Source organism: Phoxinus phoxinus, assembly GCF_949152265.1.
Source record: "Phoxinus phoxinus genome assembly, chromosome: 23".
Lineage (NCBI taxonomy): Eukaryota > Metazoa > Chordata > Actinopteri > Cypriniformes > Leuciscidae > Phoxinus > Phoxinus phoxinus.
Genome location: NC_136898.1, coordinates 5,895,573 through 5,919,289, shown reverse-complemented (window position 1 = coordinate 5,919,289; position 23,717 = coordinate 5,895,573). Strand labels below are relative to the sequence as shown.

Below are 23,717 nucleotides of genomic sequence, written 5' to 3'. Positions count from 1 at the left end.
TGTGTTACTTTAATTATAATTTTACATAATATCCTGTATAATATGAGAAAACAGGAAAACTAGTATTTTGCTGTTGATAAAGGGAACTTGAGCCTTACTGTGGAGGCTGGTAAACACTGGCTATATAGCTATAGCCTACAAAATAAATTAAGAAATTAAGAATGACACAAATAGCCTACACACACCAGTATAGCTTATATAGCTATATTTTATTAGGGCACAGATACATTTGTAGAGGTTTATTTCAGGCATTGTTGAATACACTGCTGTAGGCCAGTCACCGCCTGCCAGTGGCAACAAACAGTTGTTTTGAAAATGTGAACTGTTTCAGTTAATGCTTAACAATGAAACTTCTTTAACTTTTCGAAAACAAAAACAAAACAAATCCGATTAAACGAGTTGCAATTTGAGAAGAGTGCACTAAAATGTTCAGTTCCATTCGTTTTGCGCGTTTTCTCAAGGCCACGTCCACAATGATTCACAATGTGTAGGCTAGTCATGTAAACTGGTGGTGGTCATGGTGGTGGTCGAGGAGAGCGTAAAGCGCTTGGGTGTACACTACAGTAGTAGGCCTACATATGAAAGCGCTATATAAATGCTCCATTCATTCATTCATTCATTCATTCATTCATTCATTCATTCATTCATTCATGCATGTGTAGCCTAGTCCACCCACTGAAACAGTTTTTCACAGGAACTAATATTACACAACACCTGTTTTACCTCATAAAATCCGGACGCGCGAGCAAGGGCACGTGCTTAGAATGCATATGCAAAAATATGGCCCTGGCCGTGAATAGTAATACCAGGGCCCGTATCCCTAAAGATTCTGAGAATCCTCTCAGAGAGCTCCTAACTTAACCTAAAAATTCCTTGCCAGGAGTTTTAGCTTAGAAGTGATTCCAGAACATTTTCAGTGAACTCTGAGCAAGGAATGGATGGAAAATCCTATCTTAGTGAGGAGGTGTGGTTGACCCCGTTGCTAGGTATGAGTCATCATTTCAAAAGCCGTGATTGGTTGATCCTACAAGTTTGATGAAAATGAACTTTTGGTGATAATGAGCAAAGGATGTACCCTCAAATCAATAAACATAATTATACACTCTAATCTTATGCAGACTGTAATTGTAAATAATATTTCACATTCAAGAAAATATCTGGAAAATGAATAGTAAGCTGTAGGGGTTATAGCCTATAACATTAGAATCTAAAATATGTGAAAACTTAAGCTCATTACACCCTGTTCAAATAATGATTTGTGTCTTATTTGCTCATATTAATATCCTAGCTGGCATATTTTGTACTTTCACTCCCATATGGACCCCATTGAAAACAAGATGGCCTATCTCAAGGGGCTGTCCTTAATGAAGTAGAAATTGCAACGTTACAACTCAGTGTGGTCTTAACGAGGGTCCACGGCTCAGCTTTTATCAATGTATGTGATTGTCCAGTGTTTGCAGGACATCTCTCCTGCCTCTGTTGGCCATTTTGTGCAGCTGCTTAGGGGAACTCCTAAGCCACTAAAAGTCCTCTTCCCTGCTCTAAGCAGATCTCGCCTTAGGAGCCCTTTTAAGCACTAGGAATCTTGAGGAATAGCTTTTATATTAACTGGGATTTTCGTGTCACTTTTAGGGGAAATTCTAAGAAAACGTCATGACTCTGAGAATTTTCTTAGAATTTGGCCGCTAGGAGCCACTTTTTGCACAAAAATTCTTTAGGGATATGGGCCCAGGAGTTTGTGACAACTAGCCCCGGTTTTCTTAAGACATTATCGCCACCTGGTGGCGGAACGCGTGAACTCTATTGACGGACACCAATAATCTGCAACTAGAGGGCGGTGTCGTAGCACACAAATATTAATTTGTCATGTTACAAGACCACTTTGTTAAAAATGTAACTGGTTTTAGGAATGAATAAATACATATTTTTTTATTGATTTATTTTCTACTAGACGAGGTGTCAACACCAATATGCTATTGTGTGCCTCATGTCATGTTACAAAACAACATTGTTCAAATTTAACTAGATAGAACTTTCTTGTTGGATCCCAAAAAGATTGATTGATTGATTGATTTGTTATCAGTTAAATCAATGAAAATGAATGACAATGAAAAATATTAAATTTTCTCATATGACACATTACGTGACAGCCTAATGGTTGCAGATTCTACTAAAAATAATAATAATAATAATAAAAAGAAATAATAATAATTTTTTTTTTTTTTTTTTTTTACAAATATCAACAAGTAGCCTATGGTACTGCCATTGGAAGTAAACATACACATCATACCAGGCTATATATCAAAATGCCATGTTTTTACCATAAATGACTGTAAAAAAAAGTTTTTATAGATTTCTCACATAAATATACCCACAAAACAAAATCAAGGAGACAATTTAATACCATAAAACACTTCACAAAAGTGACCACTTCAAGCCATTCTTAGCACCTTAAGTGTTTCCTGGTCGACTGTCCCTTTAGTCTGGAATGTGTCATTTTTACTCACCACAGCACCACAACTGTCCTGGTCATCTCGTGATTATGGGTGCGACCTTTTTTTGACAGTCTGTGTGTTGCTTTAGCAGTTTCCTTGAGAGCAAATCAAAAAGAGCAATGCAAATGGATCTTTTGGAGTTAAGGTACTATAGCCTACCTGGTCAAAATTAGATGTTCTACAGCAGAAAAGCCAGACTAAATTATGCCTTTTTTGACCTCAGATCCCGATAAAAGTAGTAAACTAGCTGTGTAAAGGCATTCATGCCACCTCTGAGTAGCATTAAACACACTTACTGGCACTTTAGAAGCGCACGTGCCACATTTGAAGTGTAAATTATTTGGCACTCGAGACATCAAGGTCATATCAATACAGGACGCCAAAAGATTTGTTAAGCGAGGATGATTACACCAAAGAACTCAAGTGCTAACTTGCAAGCCACATTTTAATACCTAAAATTTCACTAAAGAATGCTTCACTACATTGAGAATATTCTCAATCTATCTCACGTGTTCACTTGCTGGCCACATGCACTTTAAGATAGATCGAGGAATTGAGGAGATCTTGCAAACTGTCAGATATCAGGATGGTGGAAAGTGACGTTAGCATCTGCACGGCCAACACACACTGATCTCTGTCTCTTCACATTCGCTGTCTCTGGAACATTATATGTGTGTGTGAAGTTGGGTCACTCCGTCTCCTCCGTGAAACCTAATTGCTCCTTCCTGGCAGCCATCGGCATCCCAGGGGCCACAGAATCCCGTAACCTACCTTCCTTGCCGTTTGCTAATTGAAATAGCTAATGAAATCTCAGAGGACCAACTTTCCAAGCCTCTTCGTTAAAAAACAGTGGCAGGATGTCAAAACATGCATAATAGTGCTGTAAACGTGTGGAAATATTTCAATTCTGGACACAGCTTTTAGCTTACCATTTTTGTGACCGAGTTTGCCATCTTAAAGGAGAACTCCGGTCAATTTTAACATTGAGCTCAATTTTTAGTAAATTTGGAGTGCTGTCAATACAGAGAACAATGACAAAAATCGGTGTTGCCTACACCGTGTTATCCTCTTTTTAAAATTTGCACCCTGTTGACTTGAATGGGGCAAGTTTTAAACCTGCTTTTATTTCTCTTATCATCCTTGATGTGTCATACAAGTGCCCAGCCATGTTGAGTGATTCCTTCAGAGTGAACACGAGTGAATCTGACTGCATTAGATGTGAAAGATATTAATAAAAATGATGTTATTTCAGCCAGCGCACAGACCTGTATTTAGTTCCTGTTTTCGGTGGAAGTCCAAAGTAGTCGATTGTCGAGTACACGCGCATAGGTTTAGTTACATATGATCACGCGCGTGAACTCGACAATCGACTACATTGGACTTCCACCGAAAACAGGAACTAAATACAGGTATGTGCGCTGGCTGATATAACATCATTTTTAATCATATCTTTCACATCTACTGCAGTCAGATTCACTCGTGTTCACTCTGAAGGAATCACTCAACATGGCTGGGCACTTGTATGACACATCAAGGATGATAAGAGAAATAAAAGCAGGTTTAAAACTTGCCCCATTCAAGTCAACAGGGTGCAAATTTAAAAAAAAGGATAACACGGTGTAGGCAACACCGATTTTTGTCATTGTTCTCTGTATTGACAGCACTCCAAATTTACTAAAAATTGAGCTCAATGTTAAAATTGACCGGAGTTCTCCTTTAATTATTTACAGCCGCCTGAAAACAATATGTTCCCGCGTCCTCATCATCACACTAAGCTCGCTTTATGGCTTTGGTTACTTTTCTACCTCGCAAGTCTGTCAATAAAGCAACCCACAATGAAATCAAATAATGTTTGTTCAGATAAACACAGTAGAATACATTTCAGAAAGAAAAGTTTCTAAGCCACATACAAACTATTCTGAGATTTACGTGAGAACAGTCATAATCACAATATCCCACAGGTAGCCTATGACTAGCATACTTACTGCATACTGCACAATAATCTCCCAATAGCACCGTGATTTTGCCTAAGATGTTCCTGGATCAACATTATTTTGTTGATCCTGGAACAACATTCCTGTCTGAAAATTGAGTCATAACCCATACCCATAACGAATCCTTAAAATCAGAGGGAAAAGATAGGTGAATAGCACTGGTGTAGAAGCACTTAACCCTGGGTTTAAGCCGAAACTTGTCCCTCAAATCTGATTGGTTGAATGGAATGTTGTTGATCCAGGAACATGTTGTACTTGGTGAAATCAGGTTCACCTCTCTGGTCAACAAGTCTTAGAAAAATGATCTTCAAATACTTAGTTTGTTCAATTGAAGTTGAACAATTGAACAAATTGTTTAAATTGAACAATTGAACAAATATTGGTTCAATGATCAAATCTCTGTAGTTTTTATTGAGGGGGGCAAAACATATCATGCAAAGCAATAAAGTGATGATCAAGAGATGGGACAAATAAACATTCCTCAAAAGCCTGATGTACCATATATGATAGTCATATTTTACCATGTTTTGATCTCAAGTAAACCCAAGTTGCTCCAGTCCAGTACATAAACCTAAACGACAAGTTACTCTTACATTTTCTTTCGGTAAATACTGCACAGCAAAAAGCATTTTTGCATATTTACAATCATACTAAAAATGCAGACTGTGTGCAAGTCTTTTGCAGTTTTGATTATGATTTAGAGGCCTTAGAAATTTGCATATCAAATATGATATAGTAGGCTTTATAGGGTTAAGAAAGTAAAAAAGACCTCAAATTGACCTCAATGTGTATTTTTTTTAAAACAATTCTCCCAGAGAGCTTTTACCAAGATAATGTCATAGTGTTTAACAAAAGTCTACGTTTGTCTTTAAGAGGCTGACTTTTACGCAACAATGAATTATATAATTTAGTTTGCGCGCATCATGAGTGCCAGCATTTCACACACACCACTTCACGAGCTCTAATTAGATAAATGAACACTGTCAGCGTGTGTGATACTGGCTCTATTCAGAAGATCTCCGTCGCATTATCCAGCCAGTCATCACATGCAGCGTCCTCACCCACCAAAAAACACAATGCAGCCTTTAGAAATAACTTGAGGTTTATTAGCTATGGAGTCTTAGGAGAGTCACACAAACAGGGTTAGGAACAGGGTGAGGTGGTACCAAAAGAAAGAAGTCGAAAAATAAAAAAACAAGAGAGAAGAAAAGAAAGCAGTAATGGAGAAAAAAAAAAAGAAGAAAAAAAAAAATCAAACTCCTAACTACCATTAGATTGAATTGAACTAAAACTACAAATTGTATTTTGTCAAGTACGGCTTTAAAAAAAAGAGCAACCTTTATACATTTGTCTTTTATACAAGTAGCAACATTGGAGAATCACACTGAAAAAAGGCAATTTACAAAAAAATACATTTTTGTTTAAAAGAGAAAAGCAAAATAGAGGGGTGGTCAAATATTGACCAATAATCATTCCTTTTCATTCTATCTTAAAAACTTGGTCTAATATCTATAAAAATGTAAAAACAAAGCAATATACAGGTGTAAAAAGTTTTTTTTTTATCATCATTTTTTCACTCCACTGATTTGGTGACCAGGGAGAGAGGTTGTGTCTGCAGCAAGGCATGATGGGAATGTAGGGCTGCCTGGTGGTAGGGTGAGGATGGGGAGAGTAGGGAGGGAGGCAGGCTGGTGAACGGGATGGGACGGGAAAGGAGGCTCGCCGATTGGCTGTGGAGAGAGATGTTCGGATGGGAGGAGGTGGACGAGGAGGAGGAAGTGGAGCCCGAGGCCTTCCCTGGCAGGGGGAAGTGTGAATGGTGGGATCTCCCCTCCGGTTTGGTGGTGAGGGACAGGGGCTGCGCCTGCTCTGAGTGAGTGGCTGCGGGGGCCGCTGGCGATGCCAGGGCGGCCGATGGCGTGGCGGGCGAGTCCAGCATGCTACCATGCGAGGAGGTAGGGCTGTCACACATCTTCTCGGACGGCAGGTACGGCATACACTGCTTCTTGGGCTGGGGTGAGAAGTTACCTGCAGATGAGGGGGGAAAGGTTAAAAATACATCCAAATTGTGTTAACCAAAATGTGATTTGTATGCAAATTTGTTTTTTTTAAAAATAAAATGTTAAAACTTCCATTTTCGTTGATTGAAATAAAAAATGTATTTAAATATTACATGAAAAACTTATTTTATTTCAGTTTAAAATAGTAATAAAATGACTAAAACTAAAACAAATATAAATTACACGGTAAATATAGATATATATAAAAAAAACTAATAAAAATGACAATAGCAATTAGAAAAATTACTAAAACTTAAACAAATATGGAACAGGACAGAAAATATAAAAATTAAACCTAGCTCAAAATACTAATACATTCTACTTAAATTAATATATAAAATGTTTGAATATTTAATTGAATTCATTTATTTTGCATACAATATTTTTTAATTGACTTCATTTAGATGCCGTTTATTCAAAAAATGACAAAAATGAATGATTATGATGTAGAAATAGTGACTAAATTTAAAGGATATTTTCATAAAAAAATAAAATAAAAATAAAAACAGACTCCCAATTGCTCATAAATGACCACCCACAAACAAAAGATCTTAAAGTGTTTAAAACAATGCGAGCATGAATAAATTAATTTTTACTTAAAAAAAAAAAAATCCAATATTCAAAGAAAAACAAAACCCCAACCCGTTCATCATCTAGTCAAAACTGAACTGAACATGATCTATGAGCTGAGTGATCGGACCAACAGAGATGCTGGGGGGGGGGGGAATCTGCTCTAGTTCAGCGAAAGACAACACATACAGAAAGTGAGAAAGAAATACAGATGGCCAGTGACACTTACACTCTGATGGGGAATCAGGTTTATTGTCTCTCTTCCGTTTCTTCCTCTTTCCCTGTGGATAGACATGATTTGGAGCAAATTAGATGCGTTTGATTAAGCAAAACTCCCCTGGCTGCCAGAATCAATGGAGGAACCCCACATGATTTGCGTTAAACTCTGCATTCTGCGCTTACTTACATAGTTGTCTCGCGCAGACCAGCCCGGATAAAGCTGAGAGTGCAGCTGCCGTTCTTTCCTGGCGAGTTCGTAATATTTGGCCTGTTCCTCACGTGAAAGAGAGTGCCACTGCGGAATAAAAGAACATATGGTCAAATTCCCCTCCTTTTTTCATTTCTTAAAAGGACAGTTTACCAAGATATTTACAATTTCACTCATGTCATTCCAAACCCATGAGTTTATTTCTTGTGCACTAAAGAAGACATTTTAGAAGCACACAAGTCACGTGAACCACTTTTATGATGTATTTGTGTCTTTTTTTGTCGTTGAAAGCTTTAATGCACATTCGTTGTAATTGCACGGAATAGAGCGACCAGCACAATCTTCAGAATATCTCCTTTTGTGCTTCATACAGGTTTGGAATGACATGAGTGTGAGTAAATGACACCAATTTTCATTTTTGGATGATCCGTTCCTTTAAGACAAGATGAAGAGAAACACACTAATGCATCTCAGCTCCTCTCATAATGGGAGTTGCAAGCACTCACCCTCCTGCCCAGGATCTGGTTGATGGCTGCGCTCTCTTTCAGGGTGCATTCGGCCACTACTTTGGCCCTCATTTCCTTCATGTAGAGCATGAAGGCATTTAGGGGCTTCTTGATGTGAGGCTTCTTCTCTTCCTCCTTCTTTGCATGCATCGAGGACTTTCTGTACGGACACAGACGAATGTAAAGATGATGTCAGTCGAGGAATGAGCAGAGGAATGTCTGGGAGAGAGTAATGGAGGAGAGAGACTCACCCGTGCGTCGAGTGGCTGGCGTTGTCGCCGCTGGGCTCCTGTTTGATGGCAGGCGACACAATGGCGGGGTGAGGGATGCCCGTCTGGTGCAGGCCGTGAGAAGGATGAGGCACCATATGAGGAGAGAAACGACTGGATACCAGACTAGAGAGAAAGAGAGAGAGAGAGATTCACAGTCAGCGACTGCAGACAGAACAATAAGATGGAAAAGATAGATGAATAGATGGATGACAACAGACAGACAGACAGACAGACAGACAGATAGACAAAATGACAGATTGCCAGAAAGACAGACAGAAAGATAGATGGATGGAAAAAATAACAGATAAATAGATACGATAGACAGATGGATGGATGAATAAATGGATAGATAAAATGACAGACAGACAGATGACAAAAAAAAGAAGAATTTCAGGCAGACAGAACAATAGATGGATGGAACAAATGACAGACAGATAGAAGGACGGACAGACGGAGGGAAGGATTAAAGAGCAGACAATGATAAGATAAAAAAGATGGATGGATAGACAAAATGATCAACAGACAAATCGATAGATTGATAGATGTCTGTCAGAAAGAGAACGATAGATGGATAGATAGATGGACAAAAAAACCAGACAAAGTCAGACAACGATAGATGGATGGATAGACAAAATGACAGAGACAGAGAGAAAGACAGATGTATGTCTGTCAGAAAGACAGAACGATAGATGGATGGAAAAAATGACAGATGGCCAGACGAACGGATGAATAGAGGGATGGACAAAATGACAGACAGACAAATAGACAGATTGACAGATGTCTCTCTGTCAGCAAGACAGAACGATAGATAGATAGAACGATAGATAGATAGAACGATAGATAGATAGAACGATAGATAGATAGATAGATAGATAGATAGATAGAACGATAGATAGATAGAACGATAGATAGATAGAACGATAGATAGATAGACCGATAGATAGATAGATAGATAGATAGATAGATAGATAGATAGATAGATAGATAGATAGATAGATAGATAGATAGATAGATAGATAGATGGATAGATGGGGGAGCACCTATCCTTGCAGCTGCATCTGGAAAACTGTGCACTCTCGGTTTCCAAATTCATAACAGCTAATACAATAGCAGCATTGTCATTTTCACAATTGAGAAGAAAAAACTGTTCAAATCTGTGATTTGCACACTCTTGTTAAACGCATATTTCCATTGGACTTCAGCACCGTGCCACAAAATGAACGCGAGCAGAAAAAGATCTCTCTCTTGCTACAGAGCAACAAAAGGTGCACAGTCATAAGACAACCATGAAAGCAATAGTGGGAGATTAAAAGCTACGGAGATTTCAGGCTGACGTGCGACAACTGAACTCATCCAGCAATCTTATTTAATTTTAAGCATTATCTGAATGGAAAGAATATGATAAAATCATGCATTAGAGAAGTTTCTATTCAGCATGAGTTTTAGGATGTGCTACTTTTTATACAATGGGTAGCATATCTACAGTAAAATGGTAGAAAGAGGGGGAGGGGGGTTCTGCAACAATAACTCTAGATAAATACAGGGTTTTATCTAACTGAAATAAGTTTGGTAAGATTTCCTTGGTTGGAAGTTTTTCCATGTTACATTTGCATAATATTACAATTATTCTTCAGCAGATCTAAAAAGTTCCATGTTTATCAGATAAGCACCATGGTAATAGCATGGTATTTGTAAAATTACCCTATAAAATAACTTAGCACCATGGTATATTTTAAAATGCCATGCTAAAACCATTTCAGCAGTTTCCTGTACTAACTCTTCTCTGAGCCTTCAGGGAGGAATCGTGCTGTCTGCTTCTCATGTCTAACAATAGATGCGAGTTTAACTTTGTCAACATGTTGGCGCAGAAGGAGGGTTCTGCCCTCTGTTACATACCTAGACATGGAGGCGTTCATGGCGAGTGCAGGGTAGGGGTGTCTGAAGCCCCCAGGAGGGATGGAATACATATGCTGGCCTTGCCTGAAGAGAGAAGAGCAGCACTCAAACAACTTGCTACAGCAAAATCAAGGACAAACAGATGCTCTTTTCCAAGGAGAACTTACAAAAAAAATAGCTACAAACTTGATTATGCCATCTGCATGGTTAAAATAAGGTTGATGTTATGTATTTTAAGGCCACAGAATTCAGACTTACTGAGGAACCAACCATCCTAGAGGGTGAGGGATCTGTCCAACTGCCCCAGGAGAGAGAGGGTAATATGGGGACAGCTCTGAAGGGTGAGGAGTCCTTGGTATGCCTGAAGAAATAATTGTTGATTACGAAAACTGAAGACGACAAGTCAATTTAAGGGTGAAGTGTGTAACTTATGTGCCGCTATTGGCACCTAAATTAATTGTAAATGTAGTGACTGTCTTTAGAGACGGAAAAAAACTAAATAATTTTTACTCCATTGGTTTAGTTGCAATTCCGTTAAGTGCCACTAGCGGCACCAAAATGACACGCTTGCCATTAAAAACAACAAAGTACTCTACATTTTTAGATTGTAATCAAAGCTTTGACGAATACATCTCCGATTGCTGAACCAGTTAGTGGCGCTTACCTGTCTTTGGGTCCAGAATCTCCGGTGAGAGGTGAGAGGGAGGCGTCCCCGGGGAAAAGTGTTCATTGCTATAGGTGATCAGCGGTGTGAGGGGATGAACGTGATGGGGGTGTTGTACCACTGGCACTTTATTGGACTGAAAAACAAAATGAGAACACAAAAGAAGTGAGGGAGGGGGGAATGAGATGAGTGTGCATGTTTAAACAACCAAAAAGGCAAGCAAAAAGAAGAAAATAGACATTAGACCTCATTACTCCTGAGCGGCGCCAGAGTTTTTTAAAGAACAATGGCTCTCGGCAGCAGGGTTTACTTTTCCCTACTTCTCCCAAAGGAAAATAAACACCAGTTGGGCATTTGACCGGCTGTATGGAGGGTGGGAGAAATCGCACCTTACACCCCTAGCAGGCAGCGTTTCTCTCGTTTAGCACACTAGCGACAAGAGAGATGATTCCAGCTGCCACTCGCCATAATTGACGCTAGGACAGGCCTGGCATTTGAAGGGAAGTGGCAGTCACTACAATCTTAGGGATCAAGAGGCACCTGTTGTAACAAATCCTTCAATGCTTCTCTTGGCAAGGTGGCAAATCAGGACTACATTTGAAAGTGTTAAAAAGGCTGCTAGGCCAGAGGTAGCAAACCCTAATCAAATACACCATAACTAGCTAATCAGGGTCTTCAGGATTACTTGAAAATAAGCTATGTTGGAGCAAGACTGCAAGTGAAGTCTGCAGGAAGGTAGCCCTCCAGGAGTCAGGTTGGCTAACCCTGTGCCAGGCTAATGTGATTGCTAAATAGATATGTAACCTTTGAGTTAAAACCTAATGACTTTGAGGAGTGTTGCCTAAAAAGTTCCCTATATTCTAGCCCAAACTAATCATAACAACTATTTCAGCTTTTAATTACACATACCCATGTTAAGCCCTGGAAAATATACTCTATGTAAGTACATGACCACAAATGCTAAGCAAGATCAATTTCATGTTTCACATTCTAAGAATTCCAGCAAAGGGTGCGTTATGCTAATGCTCGCTGTATTAGCATAAACTGTCTAGTCAGTTTTCTCTTTCAGGTAAATTACTGTCATGGCATACCTACAGTTTGAAGAGAATCCTACTGAACAAAAGTAGTTAAAGTCTGACTTCAACTCACCAATTTTAAGTACACAGTCAATTAAAGGTATTACCCACCCCCTCCACAATACTTAGGAACTTATATTAGCATATAATTTACTAGCAACAACCCAACTACATAAATATAGCAGTAGCACTATAATAATATCAGAAGCAGCACTGCTGTGATGTGTACATAGGCCAATGCAAGGTGGTGAGCTGTAGGCTGAATGGGGTACTTGTTGGCTCAGGACGTCACAAGGGAGCGAGAGTGGAGAATGCCGTCTTGTTTCCTCCATGCTAACCTTCCCCCCACCTCTATGTAGGCAGTGGGTTTGACCTCTGCTCCAACCAGCACTCTGTGAACATGAACAAGGCTTGCATTGAGACAAGACTAGCTCTCATTTCCCACAGTCCAAACACATCCAGATCTCTGGGTTGCCTCTCTATTCCTCGCCTTTCTCGTTCCATCTATCTGTCTGACTGTCTGTCTCTGTGTTTGTACATAATTTAGCATTGCATTTGCAGAGACAAGCTGAGCCTGACTTCTGGAAACCCTGCAAGGTCCATCAAAGGATTGTTTTAAAGATCTGTCTGTAGGTTGACTGAGAAAGAAAGGAATAGGACAACTTCCACTTATCCTTTAAGATGGTGTTTGTCCACTGCACTATGATATTAGCTGTTGAGGCTAATGGTCTCTCTTTCTCACTATCCTTCTGCCAAGAATCCCTGCTGTGTCAACACGCCAGCCGTTTTGCCTCCAACACCACCATCCCAAGCATAGAATGCCGCCAGACTGGGCCCCTCGCCTCCCTTAAATATGGACTGGATGGGACTGGCCGACTCCAAGCATCCCAAGGATCCATATCAACACCTGGTCAGAGTACTCCTATTTGTTGTTTAAGTGGGTGCTTTCCAGCTAGCGGAATCGAAGTATCCACCAGATTAACCCAATTTAAGTCTTAAATGAGGAACTGGGGGGAAACACAGTGTGACCACAGTATGGTGATCATTGAAAACATATGCAAGCTGAGTCACTGTGTTTGGTAACATAAGGACAATGATACAGCAACAATAGCGCTTTCTCAGCAAACAATTCTGGTTGCAATATGCCAGAAACAACCTTTAGATGGCAGAATTGGGTTCTTCTTCAAATCTGGTCTGTCAACAGGTACCTGGCTTTTTTACCTTTTGTTCAAACAAGTCCTGCAGTTCATCAAGGGCAAAGCCTGATAAATCTTCCTAAATCCACTTTAGTAAGTTGGTCTGTAGGAGGAGAAGATGCCTGACCAGCAAAACAGTGAAAAACAGCTGACAAAACACCTCTCAAAACAGAAAAAGTGCGTCATTGTGTAAACATTGTTCCACCTTTTGTATCACACAGTTAAATTACATTGACTCTAGAGTTCTCAAGCACATATTTACCAATTGTGCTAGGTCAGTCTTTCATTTAACGGACATTATTTTAAGAGACGTTTTTATGAGAACTAAAGTTAAAACAATGTTAGCGTCACAGTTGAAAGATGTACAATGTTATCTTAAGAGTTATTTGGAGTGACTCTCCCCAAGGTGTTGCAGCCATTTGAAAATGTCAAAAGTCGCAACAGTGCAGGGTCAGCGCTCTACACCTGCTGATTAATCTGTTGCTTTTCTCCGCCTGCTACCGAAGGAACCCGCCCAAAGACGACTTCTGGTGCCACCACATGGAGCTGTTAAAACTGGAGCTCTGCTAAAACAAGCACATTGTGGCATAAGAAGCAAATGTGGCCTGGTTTTTTTTCTTCTTTTGGCTTCACCTCCTCCATCTCTGACTTGAGTTACTGAGCAAACAGGCGTTTGAGCAAGAGGGATCAAGACACAATGAACCGCTTTAGCGCTGGAAGAATGAGAGGCTAAACGCAGATTCAAATGAAGGATAATAAAATAGTGCAGAGGAGAGGACAAGCCAAAACTAGCAGTATAAGCCAAACAGTATGATCCCTAACAATGGGGCACAATTTACAATAATCACCATCTAGCGTCTAAGGGGTACAACATGGCTTTGAATTACATTTTAGTATCTCCGTTAAGAACTATTTTCTGTATTTTAGCGATCTGCATCGTGTTTCACATAATCATACTTAACCAGACATTGTAAATGTAGGCCACAACAGCTTTAATATAGAAACTAAAATATGATCATATGACGCCTCCATCTGGTTTTTGCATGAACGCGTAACACTTCACATCAGCAAAAACATCATGCGTTCACTAAGACATCAATTGTCAATGTCATTAGCGGGCAATTTGAATGGAATTTCCATTTGTAATCCGATTTTTGAAAACGATTTGAAAATGGCTGGTGGACTCATGACTAATAAACTTTATTCGTTTATAATAAAGTATTTAAACAACAATTTCTTGAATAGGCCAAATGCCTTTGAGACAGACAACGGCTAAGGTGGGGGCCAGACAAGTGTGATTGCTGTGTCGACTGTTACTAATGTAATTGTTTGCTAAACAGAGTGACTGAACCTGGGTTTTAAGAACCAGGGGCCAGATTCACAAAACATTCTTAAGAACAAAATTACTCTGAAGTGAAACAGATCGATCATGAAAACAGTGATCACCAGAATAATTTATCTTAGCAAGTTGGCACAGCACATTTAAAAACAACACATTACAGCAATAACTCCCATCAAGCCAGTCGCGACTGAAATAGTCTGCGCCCTTATGATAACTACGGTAATCTTGCAGGCAAAAAGACAGGCTTTGAGTGTTTTCAGTCAGCGAGTCTTCAGCAATACCCACCTCTCAATCAAACAACACCAACGCCTGTCCTTTTTTTCTTAAGATAATATTTGAGAACTCCTAAAGAATTTAAGAATTGCACAATTTTAATATACTTTTTAGAATTTTCTTCTTTCTTAAGAAAATTTTCATGAATCCGGAAAAGATCAGATGAAACTGAGCTTACAACATATTATGTTTTTACTGTGTCTAAGTATGAGTAACCAGAAATGCTAAAACTAATTTAGTTAAACTACTTAAAAAGACACTTTAGGAGGTTTTCTAAAGAAAAGTACCATTGTATTACTATAACAGACACTGTGTGAAAACATCATGCTAATACCATGGTTTTTGGACTTTAGAATACTAGTATGGTATATATGAATATGCTAATCAAATTGTACCATGGTATACCTCAAACTACTATTGTATTACTATTTTATACATGAACTATGGTAATGCCACATGATTTTTTGTATGAATTTGACCAACAACAACAACAAAAAATCTCACACAAAGCTTACAGAGGAGTTGACAAAGCTGAAGTTCCCACAATGCCTCACACATCACCTGTCCCTCTGTTCTGGTTTGATGTATTATTCATGTAGCCTGGGTCCAGATGCATTGTATGGCCGGCAATGTGAAGAGGTGGGCTTGGTGCTGCAATATCAAACTCACACACGCTCAGAGGGATGCCAATGGAATGCTAAACAAACCCGGTTCCTGAATAATTGAGCCTTTCGGACAACTCTGGCTCACCCTATTAGCATGTGTGCCTTCTGGACCCAATCTGTGCAGCCACAGTTTCCACAGGTCACTCACACACTCTCAGCAGCCTGGTGTGAATTCGGCAGCCCCCGTCATTCATTAGAAACACAATAAACCCTCCTGCATGTCACCTAATTATTTACTGACTCTAATTAATCCTCCAATCACAAGAGATTCCCCAAGATCTACATGCCAGAAATTAATCCCAAATGCCAACATCTAATGAGGAAGCAAAGTCTGTTTTCCTGGCGGGAGAACAGTAGCATTCAGTGTTTCTTCGTTCTGTTAGGACAACACAATACTGAGTGTTAGCGCAAAGTCAGCATCAACAGGCTTCAATGGTCAACTCATCTCCGTATAATTGGATTGAAATTCCCCCGCTGCATATTTGCAGTCTGTCTGGAGTCCCAAAGCATGATAATAGGTGCTTTATGAAACACATGCTAAGTAAATAAAGACAAGACGGCAGACACAACAGGCCCAGTGTACCGGTCCTATTATCAGGTCATCATAATCTTTGGCCTGAGAACTTTAAATTGGATTCTCATTTAGACAGAACTGACCCAAAGGTCTGTTTGGGAATCTCTTGGGCAAACGCTCTAATCTTCCAGTTAGGACCACAGTCAGTGATCACTTTGTCACCGTGGCAAAACCTCATTCGTTCTGAGCTGACTACATCCATGTTTGGAGGGTGAAAAAAAAAAAACGTGTCTCCGGAATGGATTAGCTGCCATTTGGAGCGAGCATTCCTGAGGTTCTCCGCCGTGGTGTCTGGAAAGGGCAAAGCAGGTCAAAAGTTGGGTCGCATGAGTGGCCGGAGGGGGTGGAATGGCAGGAAAATCAGTCTTTTGCTTGTTGACACTTAGTACGACAAGCTTAAGCCCTTGGCCTTAGCCAGGCTTCAGCTAAAAGCTAGTCGTGCTTGTGTGGGCAAACAAATTTCCGGTTGTTCACTGTGAAAGAAGTTACCAGTGAACCTTTGCTCTGAAACCTAGTTAAACCAACCTAGTGAATTATTAAATATCAGTATATTACAATATTTTACTATTCTTTTAATGGTTTTAGATCAAAATGTTGCCTTTCAAAGCATTTGTTTCCTAAGTGCGCACATCACGCAAGAGCACAAGATAAGAATGGACTGTTTTCAAAAAGGTTAGTCTATACCCAACTTATCTCAAGACCATTTTTCATTGCATTGTGAACTATACAGAATATGAAGTTGCTGGTGGACTTACTAAGTGCCCTGGTGTGGGTGATCTGGAGTCTTTGAGGGCTGCAGCCCCAGGAATGTCAAGAAGAGGCCATTTCATTTGTAGATACTGCAGAGAACAAAAGAGAAAATCACAAACAATCATTAACACATTTGACAGGTGGTCGTCTACATGTCATTGCATAACCAAAAATACTCCTATTACTTCAAATGGATATTGTGAACGCCTGTCTTGATTTAAAAAAGTCGCTAAAACCAGTTTTCGGAGTTTCCACCTTAAACGGGTGGGTTGAAAAAGTCAAGATTTGTACTGCATTAAAGGAATAAACCAGGGTATATATTTGTCACAGGAAATAGTTAAATCTGACACCTTCAATTTATGCACTTGGATGTGGATGAAAAGTCCATGAAGGTACAATTGACTATTACGTGTAGCATATAGACTCAAATTTCTATACACAAACACAGATCTGTTTTTAACCTGGAATATTCCTTTAAAATGGAATTAGTCTGGTAAGGAGATTACATGAAAGAAATCAATTGAATGGACCACTGAGTCATCAACGGGTTCTAGCAATCCAGCTGTTCTTTGTCTTAACTCATTTGAAAGCTGTAGAGATGAACTTCGAGCGCTGTTTAGCACCTGGGAGCATTAGCTGGAACAGTTTGCAGGGCCGAGACAAGAGCAGTCCGGCCCAGGGGAGGGGAAAGTTAAACATGATTTGGACTGCAGGTCCCAGCATAGTAAATGCCCAGCTGGATGGATAATATGGGTGTATGTTAGTATGAGCAACAGCTGGGAGGAAGTCCCATAACGCACTGGGAGAATAGGAAGGGGCCTTACAGAATGCATAGGCTAGAGCAGAAATGGAGATCTGCATCTGCCTTTCTCCAATTTTACCCCTCTATAAATCAATGAGAGCGTATGAAGAACGCAAAGGCGATGCTGCTGGGGTGAGTGAGGTATGGAATGAGAGAAGGAGCAGGGAGGAGCCACACAGTGATGAATGACTGGACTTCCTATACAGAGGGAGACATTTATTGTGAAAGCCCTCGTTGCTCAGTGCGTGTGTCAAAGTTTGATGCCTTTCAGCTTTTCTGGGGCCCCTCGCATACAGCGCTTATGATTTTCAGGAGCAATTTATAAAATCGAGTTTTTCAACCCTTCACGGAGCTTCCCCGCCTGGCTCGGTCATCTGGTTTGTGTAGAAGTCAAACCATATCAGATGTTCCTGTGGAGTCATCATTCCTGTATCTAAGCTCTTGAGTCTAGGGGCTGAAAGCATCTGGGGTTATACTGAACATATATACCTCAAAAACTCTTTCCAATTTATCGTTCTACTTAAGGGACACCATAAATGTAGACAAATCCTTATACATCGACATCCAAGCATATATACTAGGGGTGGGCTATATGATCAAAATCTCATATCCCATGCAGTAATACTAACATTTGAATAATCCAGTAAATTTGGATTTTTTTAACTTATATGAATGGCAAACCATAAGTTGATTAATCATAAAATAAAATAAAAAACCCGCTTGACAGCAACTGCTTCACAAAAGTTTCAAGTCAATGTAAAATAGTCAATGATATGCGCAGTCAACCATAGTCAACACTAAATGGCAATCCCAGTGTAATCTCTACGCATAAATAGGATTTTATCCAACATTGCAACACCAAAACTCCTGCAGATTTCATCGTTAAAACAATAAGATAATAAGATCTCTTAGTAAACAACCCAAACATGTTCTACAACCAACCATCGTGGTACATCAGGGGTTAATAAGGCTTTGTTTCTCCCTTTATACTTCATTCATCACAAGTGGAATTGTTGTGAGGAAGTTTGGTTAAGACTGTGGGCTAAAAATGGAAAAGACATTATGGTCCGGTGGACGGAGTTGCAGGGTTAGTTAGTTGATGCGGAAAACAAAAATAGTTCATGAGCAGGGACTGGTAGTTTCCTTTCAGCTGGCAGGATGAATCGAGACCTTGTGCCTTGTTTATTAAAGATGTTGGGTTCACTTTCACCTTCCATTGTCTGTAGTACAGTTGATAAACGACAGCCGTAAGTTCAACTTCTAATTTGGCCAGACAGTTGAAATTAATGTCCTTAAAGGGACAGTTGACCCAAAAATGAACTCACCCTCATGTTTTGTTCCAAACCTGTATGACTTGCTTTCTTCTGTGGAGCATAAAATATGATATTTTGAAGAATTTTGGGATCCAAGCAACATATCTTTTTCATGTTCCACAGAAAAAAAGTAAAGCAGTTTTGAAATGAGGATGACAGAATTTACATTTTAAGGTGAGCTATCCCTTTAAGTCTGTGGCCTGCTTTCAGCGGGCATCTGTGAACGGTTCTTGAGAGGAACCACTCTGAGAAACATCTAGTTCTCGTCGGAGGCCTTACCAAGTTTCTGGTATTTGCAGCTGCAGTTAAAGTGGACGGATGACTGAAAAAATACAATCCACCTTCCCCATCATAACCGCCATCACTTGACTGAAAACTTAACATACTATCTTGAAATACAATCTCAGTTTTGCCTTCCCACACAAACACACAGACTACCGGGCTGCAGGGACCTGTGCCCTGCTTTACTGGAGACACAAAGGGAGATCGGCCAAAGTAAACAATCATGGGGTCTGGGGATTTGTATTTGAAAGCCATAATTCCAGGAGCAGATGCTTAGCAATATGCAACATTGACTTCTTGTTGAGAAGAGAAAAGAAATGGTGCGCAGACATGAACCCCTAAAAAAATGCATGTCAAATGCAGTGACAACCTGCTAAGCAACATAATCCATCAAATTCTTACTAAGAAAAACAACACAAGCAAATAGTATGCAAGTAAACATGATCACTGTATGAAAAGCAATGTGTTCTTTTGTAAAATACATTCTATACCTGCAAACTGTGGTCAAAAATATGTGGTCAACCAATAAAGGTTTCAAAACAGGCTGATACCACCATTGCCAGAACAAGGTGGCTGACATGCATGATACAATTTAATTTACAGCAAATTAGATTTTTTTTTTTTTTTTACTCTTATCTATATTTAAATTTATTTTATATTTATAAATGCATAAAAAACTGTTGATCTCAAAATGGCCAAATATCCACAGAATAATCTGTCTGGCTGATATATAAAATAATAATAATCTTGAGCATGCATACTGAATATTAAAAATATACTTTATGAAAAAAGATACTGAATTATAAAAAAATAAAAACAATCAATGTCACTCAATGCCGTAGGCAGGCTAAGTCCGAAGACATACTTCTAACCAGGTTCATGCGGTTTAATTTCATAAATACACCTGGAGTGGGTGTGTAGCTGTCTACTTGATGTCAAGAGGTCACAGAGAAAGATTGAAATGCTGCTTAAATACTTTCTGCACCGCTGAGCGAAGATGATGTGGATCTTTAACAGACAACTTAAAACTTCACAAATATACTCTTGACGGTCATATGCTGGATGAAATGAAGCCTTCTGTCAAAACCGAGAAGAAGACACCTCTTTAAGGGGATATCTGGAAGTCTCAACATGTGTTGCTGCAACCACAGGCTTAGTTTTGGATACCGGGGATTTTAAACGCTGTACCTCAAACCGCAACAGCGTCCACAGAACAGCACAACGTTCTTGAAAGAGGGGGGGAGGGGACAAATCCTGAGTGGGGCGGAGCCAAGTAGGTCATGTCAATCATTCAAAGCATGGCCTACATTTCTCCCCGATGTTTTCACCCATTCCACACACACCCTCCACTAGAATGGAGCAGGACGCTGGTGGAGCACAAAGGAATCCATTACATCTCAGCATCAGAACAGTTAAGCCAGACAAAAGGCTCTGGATTACATGCATGTATGCCTATAGGGCAGTGCCCTGATGCGGCCAGAGGGGTCTGGCATCACCTGACTCATTTATTTATGCGAGCGACACCTCTTGCTGCTCTTTTCACTGCTGCCAGAGGGAAAGACAATAGAGGCGGCGGTTTCCAGCCCTCCCTCACCGCAGGTTGGCATTCAGGCCTATTGTTTGTTTAAGAGCTGCAAGAGTTTCCGATAATTAAGTAAACAATTCATAGGCAAACGACACCCGTATCTGTGCTAATTGGAAATTAATTTGCAGGGAAAGGAGAGGAATTCTTGACTGCCTCCAAATATGAATTAGAGATCTGAGTCTTTATAATGATGGGAAGGAGAAAAAACACAATTTGAACAACGTTAATAAGCAAAAAATTATGTAATTATGAAGTCTGAGTTCAGAGATTAAACTCAGAGGAGGAGAAGCTCATTAAAGCGGACTTATCTTATTACAGAAACATTAATCGGATGGACTGCAGTAATTTAACCAACAAATCACCTATTCATCCACCGATCACATTAGGAAGTAATTCAACAAGGTTCTGGGAACTTTCATGTACAAGGGATCAGCAGATGCTAATTTTGTTTCAGGAATTGGAACCAAACCTGTGTGGATATAAATGGCCACAGCATAAAATTAATTTTGCCCAAATAATACAATTTCTTTAAAAAAAAAAAAAAAAAAAGTAAATTGTGATTTTTAAAAAATAAATAAAACTGTCAATACAATATACATCTATAATATTAGTCACTATATCAATTATAGGCCATATTTTTAATAAATATAGTATACTATTTTTCTACACCATTAACAATATCAGTCAAAACACAAAATAATCTGCTATTGGAAATTCAGTGCATCCCTAAAAAAAAAAAAATATTCACTTACAAATCCCCAAAAACAATCAAAGCGCAAATCATCCTAATGCAACAGAGCACATGTTTGTGGTTTGTTCCAGTAGTTCAGTGGCGCTGACTGACCTGCCTACATTAGATGCGTTAAAGTGCTTCTTTTCATCAAGCCAGTGGCGTCCACACAGAACTGGGCTTCAGCCTCAACAGGAAAGACTCATGACTGACAGTTGCTCTCCGAGTTCCCATGGATACTATTGTGACCTCACTGATAACACTACTCCCTCCATTCACTGCCTACTTAAAGAACTGGTTCAGAGGTCAGCCATTCGGAGACCAGGGGTTTCCATGGCAATGTGGCCCATTTAAGGACGGCAACAGAGACCAAGTTTGCATTCATCAACCGTCCGGTTGCAGAAGAAAAAAAAAGGAACTACCTTTGGGAGACACCTTCAGTTTCTGATCACAAAAACACACTTTAGGCTGTGTCTGCATTAATCCGGATCATTTTGAAAACGCTGTTTTCGTTTCAAAACACTCTCCGTCCACACTGAAACATCGGAAAGCGCTAAAATCACCTTGCTGCGCATGCGTAAAACCTCACAAAAGCTCATGAGATGATACAGACGGAACAGATATAATAAAGTTGTCATGCTATTATTCTGGCAGAATCATTTTATTTAGCAAGATATCTCAGCATTCACTGATGTGTCCAGGTCACACTCACTCACTCACTCCACACCATTATATGTTTGGTCTAAAACGAAACCGCTCTCATGTTTTGCCGCAAGACAGTAAATGCCAGTAAATTTTCTGTCATCTTTGCAGGACTGCGATATGAAGAGTGTACAAAGTAACATCTTTAGCAACAGAGTGAAAGTGAATAGCACATAACACAGTAGGGCAGGGAGATATGGCAAAAAAAATAACATCTCGATTTTTTTTTAGAACAATTGACTGATTCAAGATAAAAAAAAAAAAATGTTGTTTAACTAGTCAACTTAAAAACGTAACTACAATATGATTCAAGTAACATACTCTTTATTACCCATCTGGTTAAAAAAAAGTGATATTCCAAGTGCACCACATGAAGTGATCAACATGGTGTGTAAATGTAAAACAAAATATGCATGGAATATTGTACAAACTTAAACATATCTATATACTCAGAAATAATATGAAATAAAATGCAAAATATTTCTTAGCCAAAAAGTAATAGCAATAAATAACACCAGTAATAGGCTATTATTAAAAGCCTTAACTACAAATCCTTTCATCCTGTCATGCAAACATGAAATATCAAACACACAGTACCTAGTTATTTTACAGGTTTTTGGATTCCATTGCGCTATTTCTCCTATTGTTTTTATGTTTAGCGCTCGTGTTTGGCTGTTGCACTCGTGTCTCGAGTGTTTTGCAGGCTCTGAAACGGCATTGTAAAAACGTGGCGTTCAAGTAAAAAAAAAAAAAAAAAAGTTAAAATCACGTCTAATAACTTTGCTGCCCAGCCCACGTCTCGTTTTTTTTTCAACGCAATAACGCATTTCTGAGTGAACAGCCGCTTAAGATTAGCGATGTGTTATACGTTCATAGAGGGCGTCACACAAGAGCGGTTAATCCGGCACTCCGTCATGTGGTTGGATAATTTTCTTGTCTTAACGGTTATCATTGCTGAATTGTCAACATGTCTAATTGTTACGTTTGCTAACAATTTATTCAAAACCGTGATTTCTCGATTTAAAAATAATAAAATCGTGGCAAAACATTCAATTCGAATTAATCATAAAAATCGCCTAGCCCTACATAACAGGCACAATAGCGCTATAAGCATACATTTGTATCAGTTTAGTATGCGTCACATGACAAAACATGCATCATCGTTTTCAAATACCTCCGTTTTGTTTCACAGTCCACACTAAACTGCGTAGTCAAATTTATCCACTAGGAAAGCATTTTCCAAAAAGCTTAGTTTTCGCTAGATCAAAAACGCCATCTTTGTGGATGGAAGACCAAAACGGAGAGGAAAAGATGCGTTTTCAAACTGTGATTTAATTTTTCATAATTAAAATGTGAAATACACTTGTATGGACATGTACTATTTCACCAGAAGCACAAACGAACCTTGACAGCATAAGGAATAAGAGCGTTATTGTGGCGCAAGACAAAACAGTAGGTCAAATAAAACCCAACACATAATTACGACCACGAGAAAGTAATAAGCTGTCTGTTGAGAGTTCTGTTTCTGCAAAGGCAAAATGCA

General features: G+C 39.3%; 1 protein-coding gene across 1 annotated transcript in view; it reads right to left on the bottom strand.

Annotated features, from left to right (window-relative positions):
- Positions 1 to 5,573: 5,573 nt before the first annotated feature.
- tcf7l1a (transcription factor 7 like 1a) overlaps positions 5,574 to 23,717 on the bottom strand; it is a 30,070-nt gene continuing 11,926 nt past the window's right edge. Inside the window, exons 4-12 of the mRNA XM_079599390.1 lie at positions 16,766 to 16,849; positions 10,885 to 11,020; positions 10,479 to 10,581; positions 10,221 to 10,304; positions 8,304 to 8,447; positions 8,053 to 8,212; positions 7,526 to 7,633; positions 7,349 to 7,400; positions 5,574 to 6,517 (exon numbers count right to left, since the gene is read on the bottom strand). Of these exons, the coding sequence (XP_079455516.1) occupies positions 6,063 to 6,517; positions 7,349 to 7,400; positions 7,526 to 7,633; positions 8,053 to 8,212; positions 8,304 to 8,447; positions 10,221 to 10,304; positions 10,479 to 10,581; positions 10,885 to 11,020; positions 16,766 to 16,849 (1,326 nt within the window). The 3' untranslated portion in view covers positions 5,574 to 6,062. The remainder of the gene's footprint in view (positions 6,518 to 7,348; positions 7,401 to 7,525; positions 7,634 to 8,052; positions 8,213 to 8,303; positions 8,448 to 10,220; positions 10,305 to 10,478; positions 10,582 to 10,884; positions 11,021 to 16,765; positions 16,850 to 23,717) is intronic.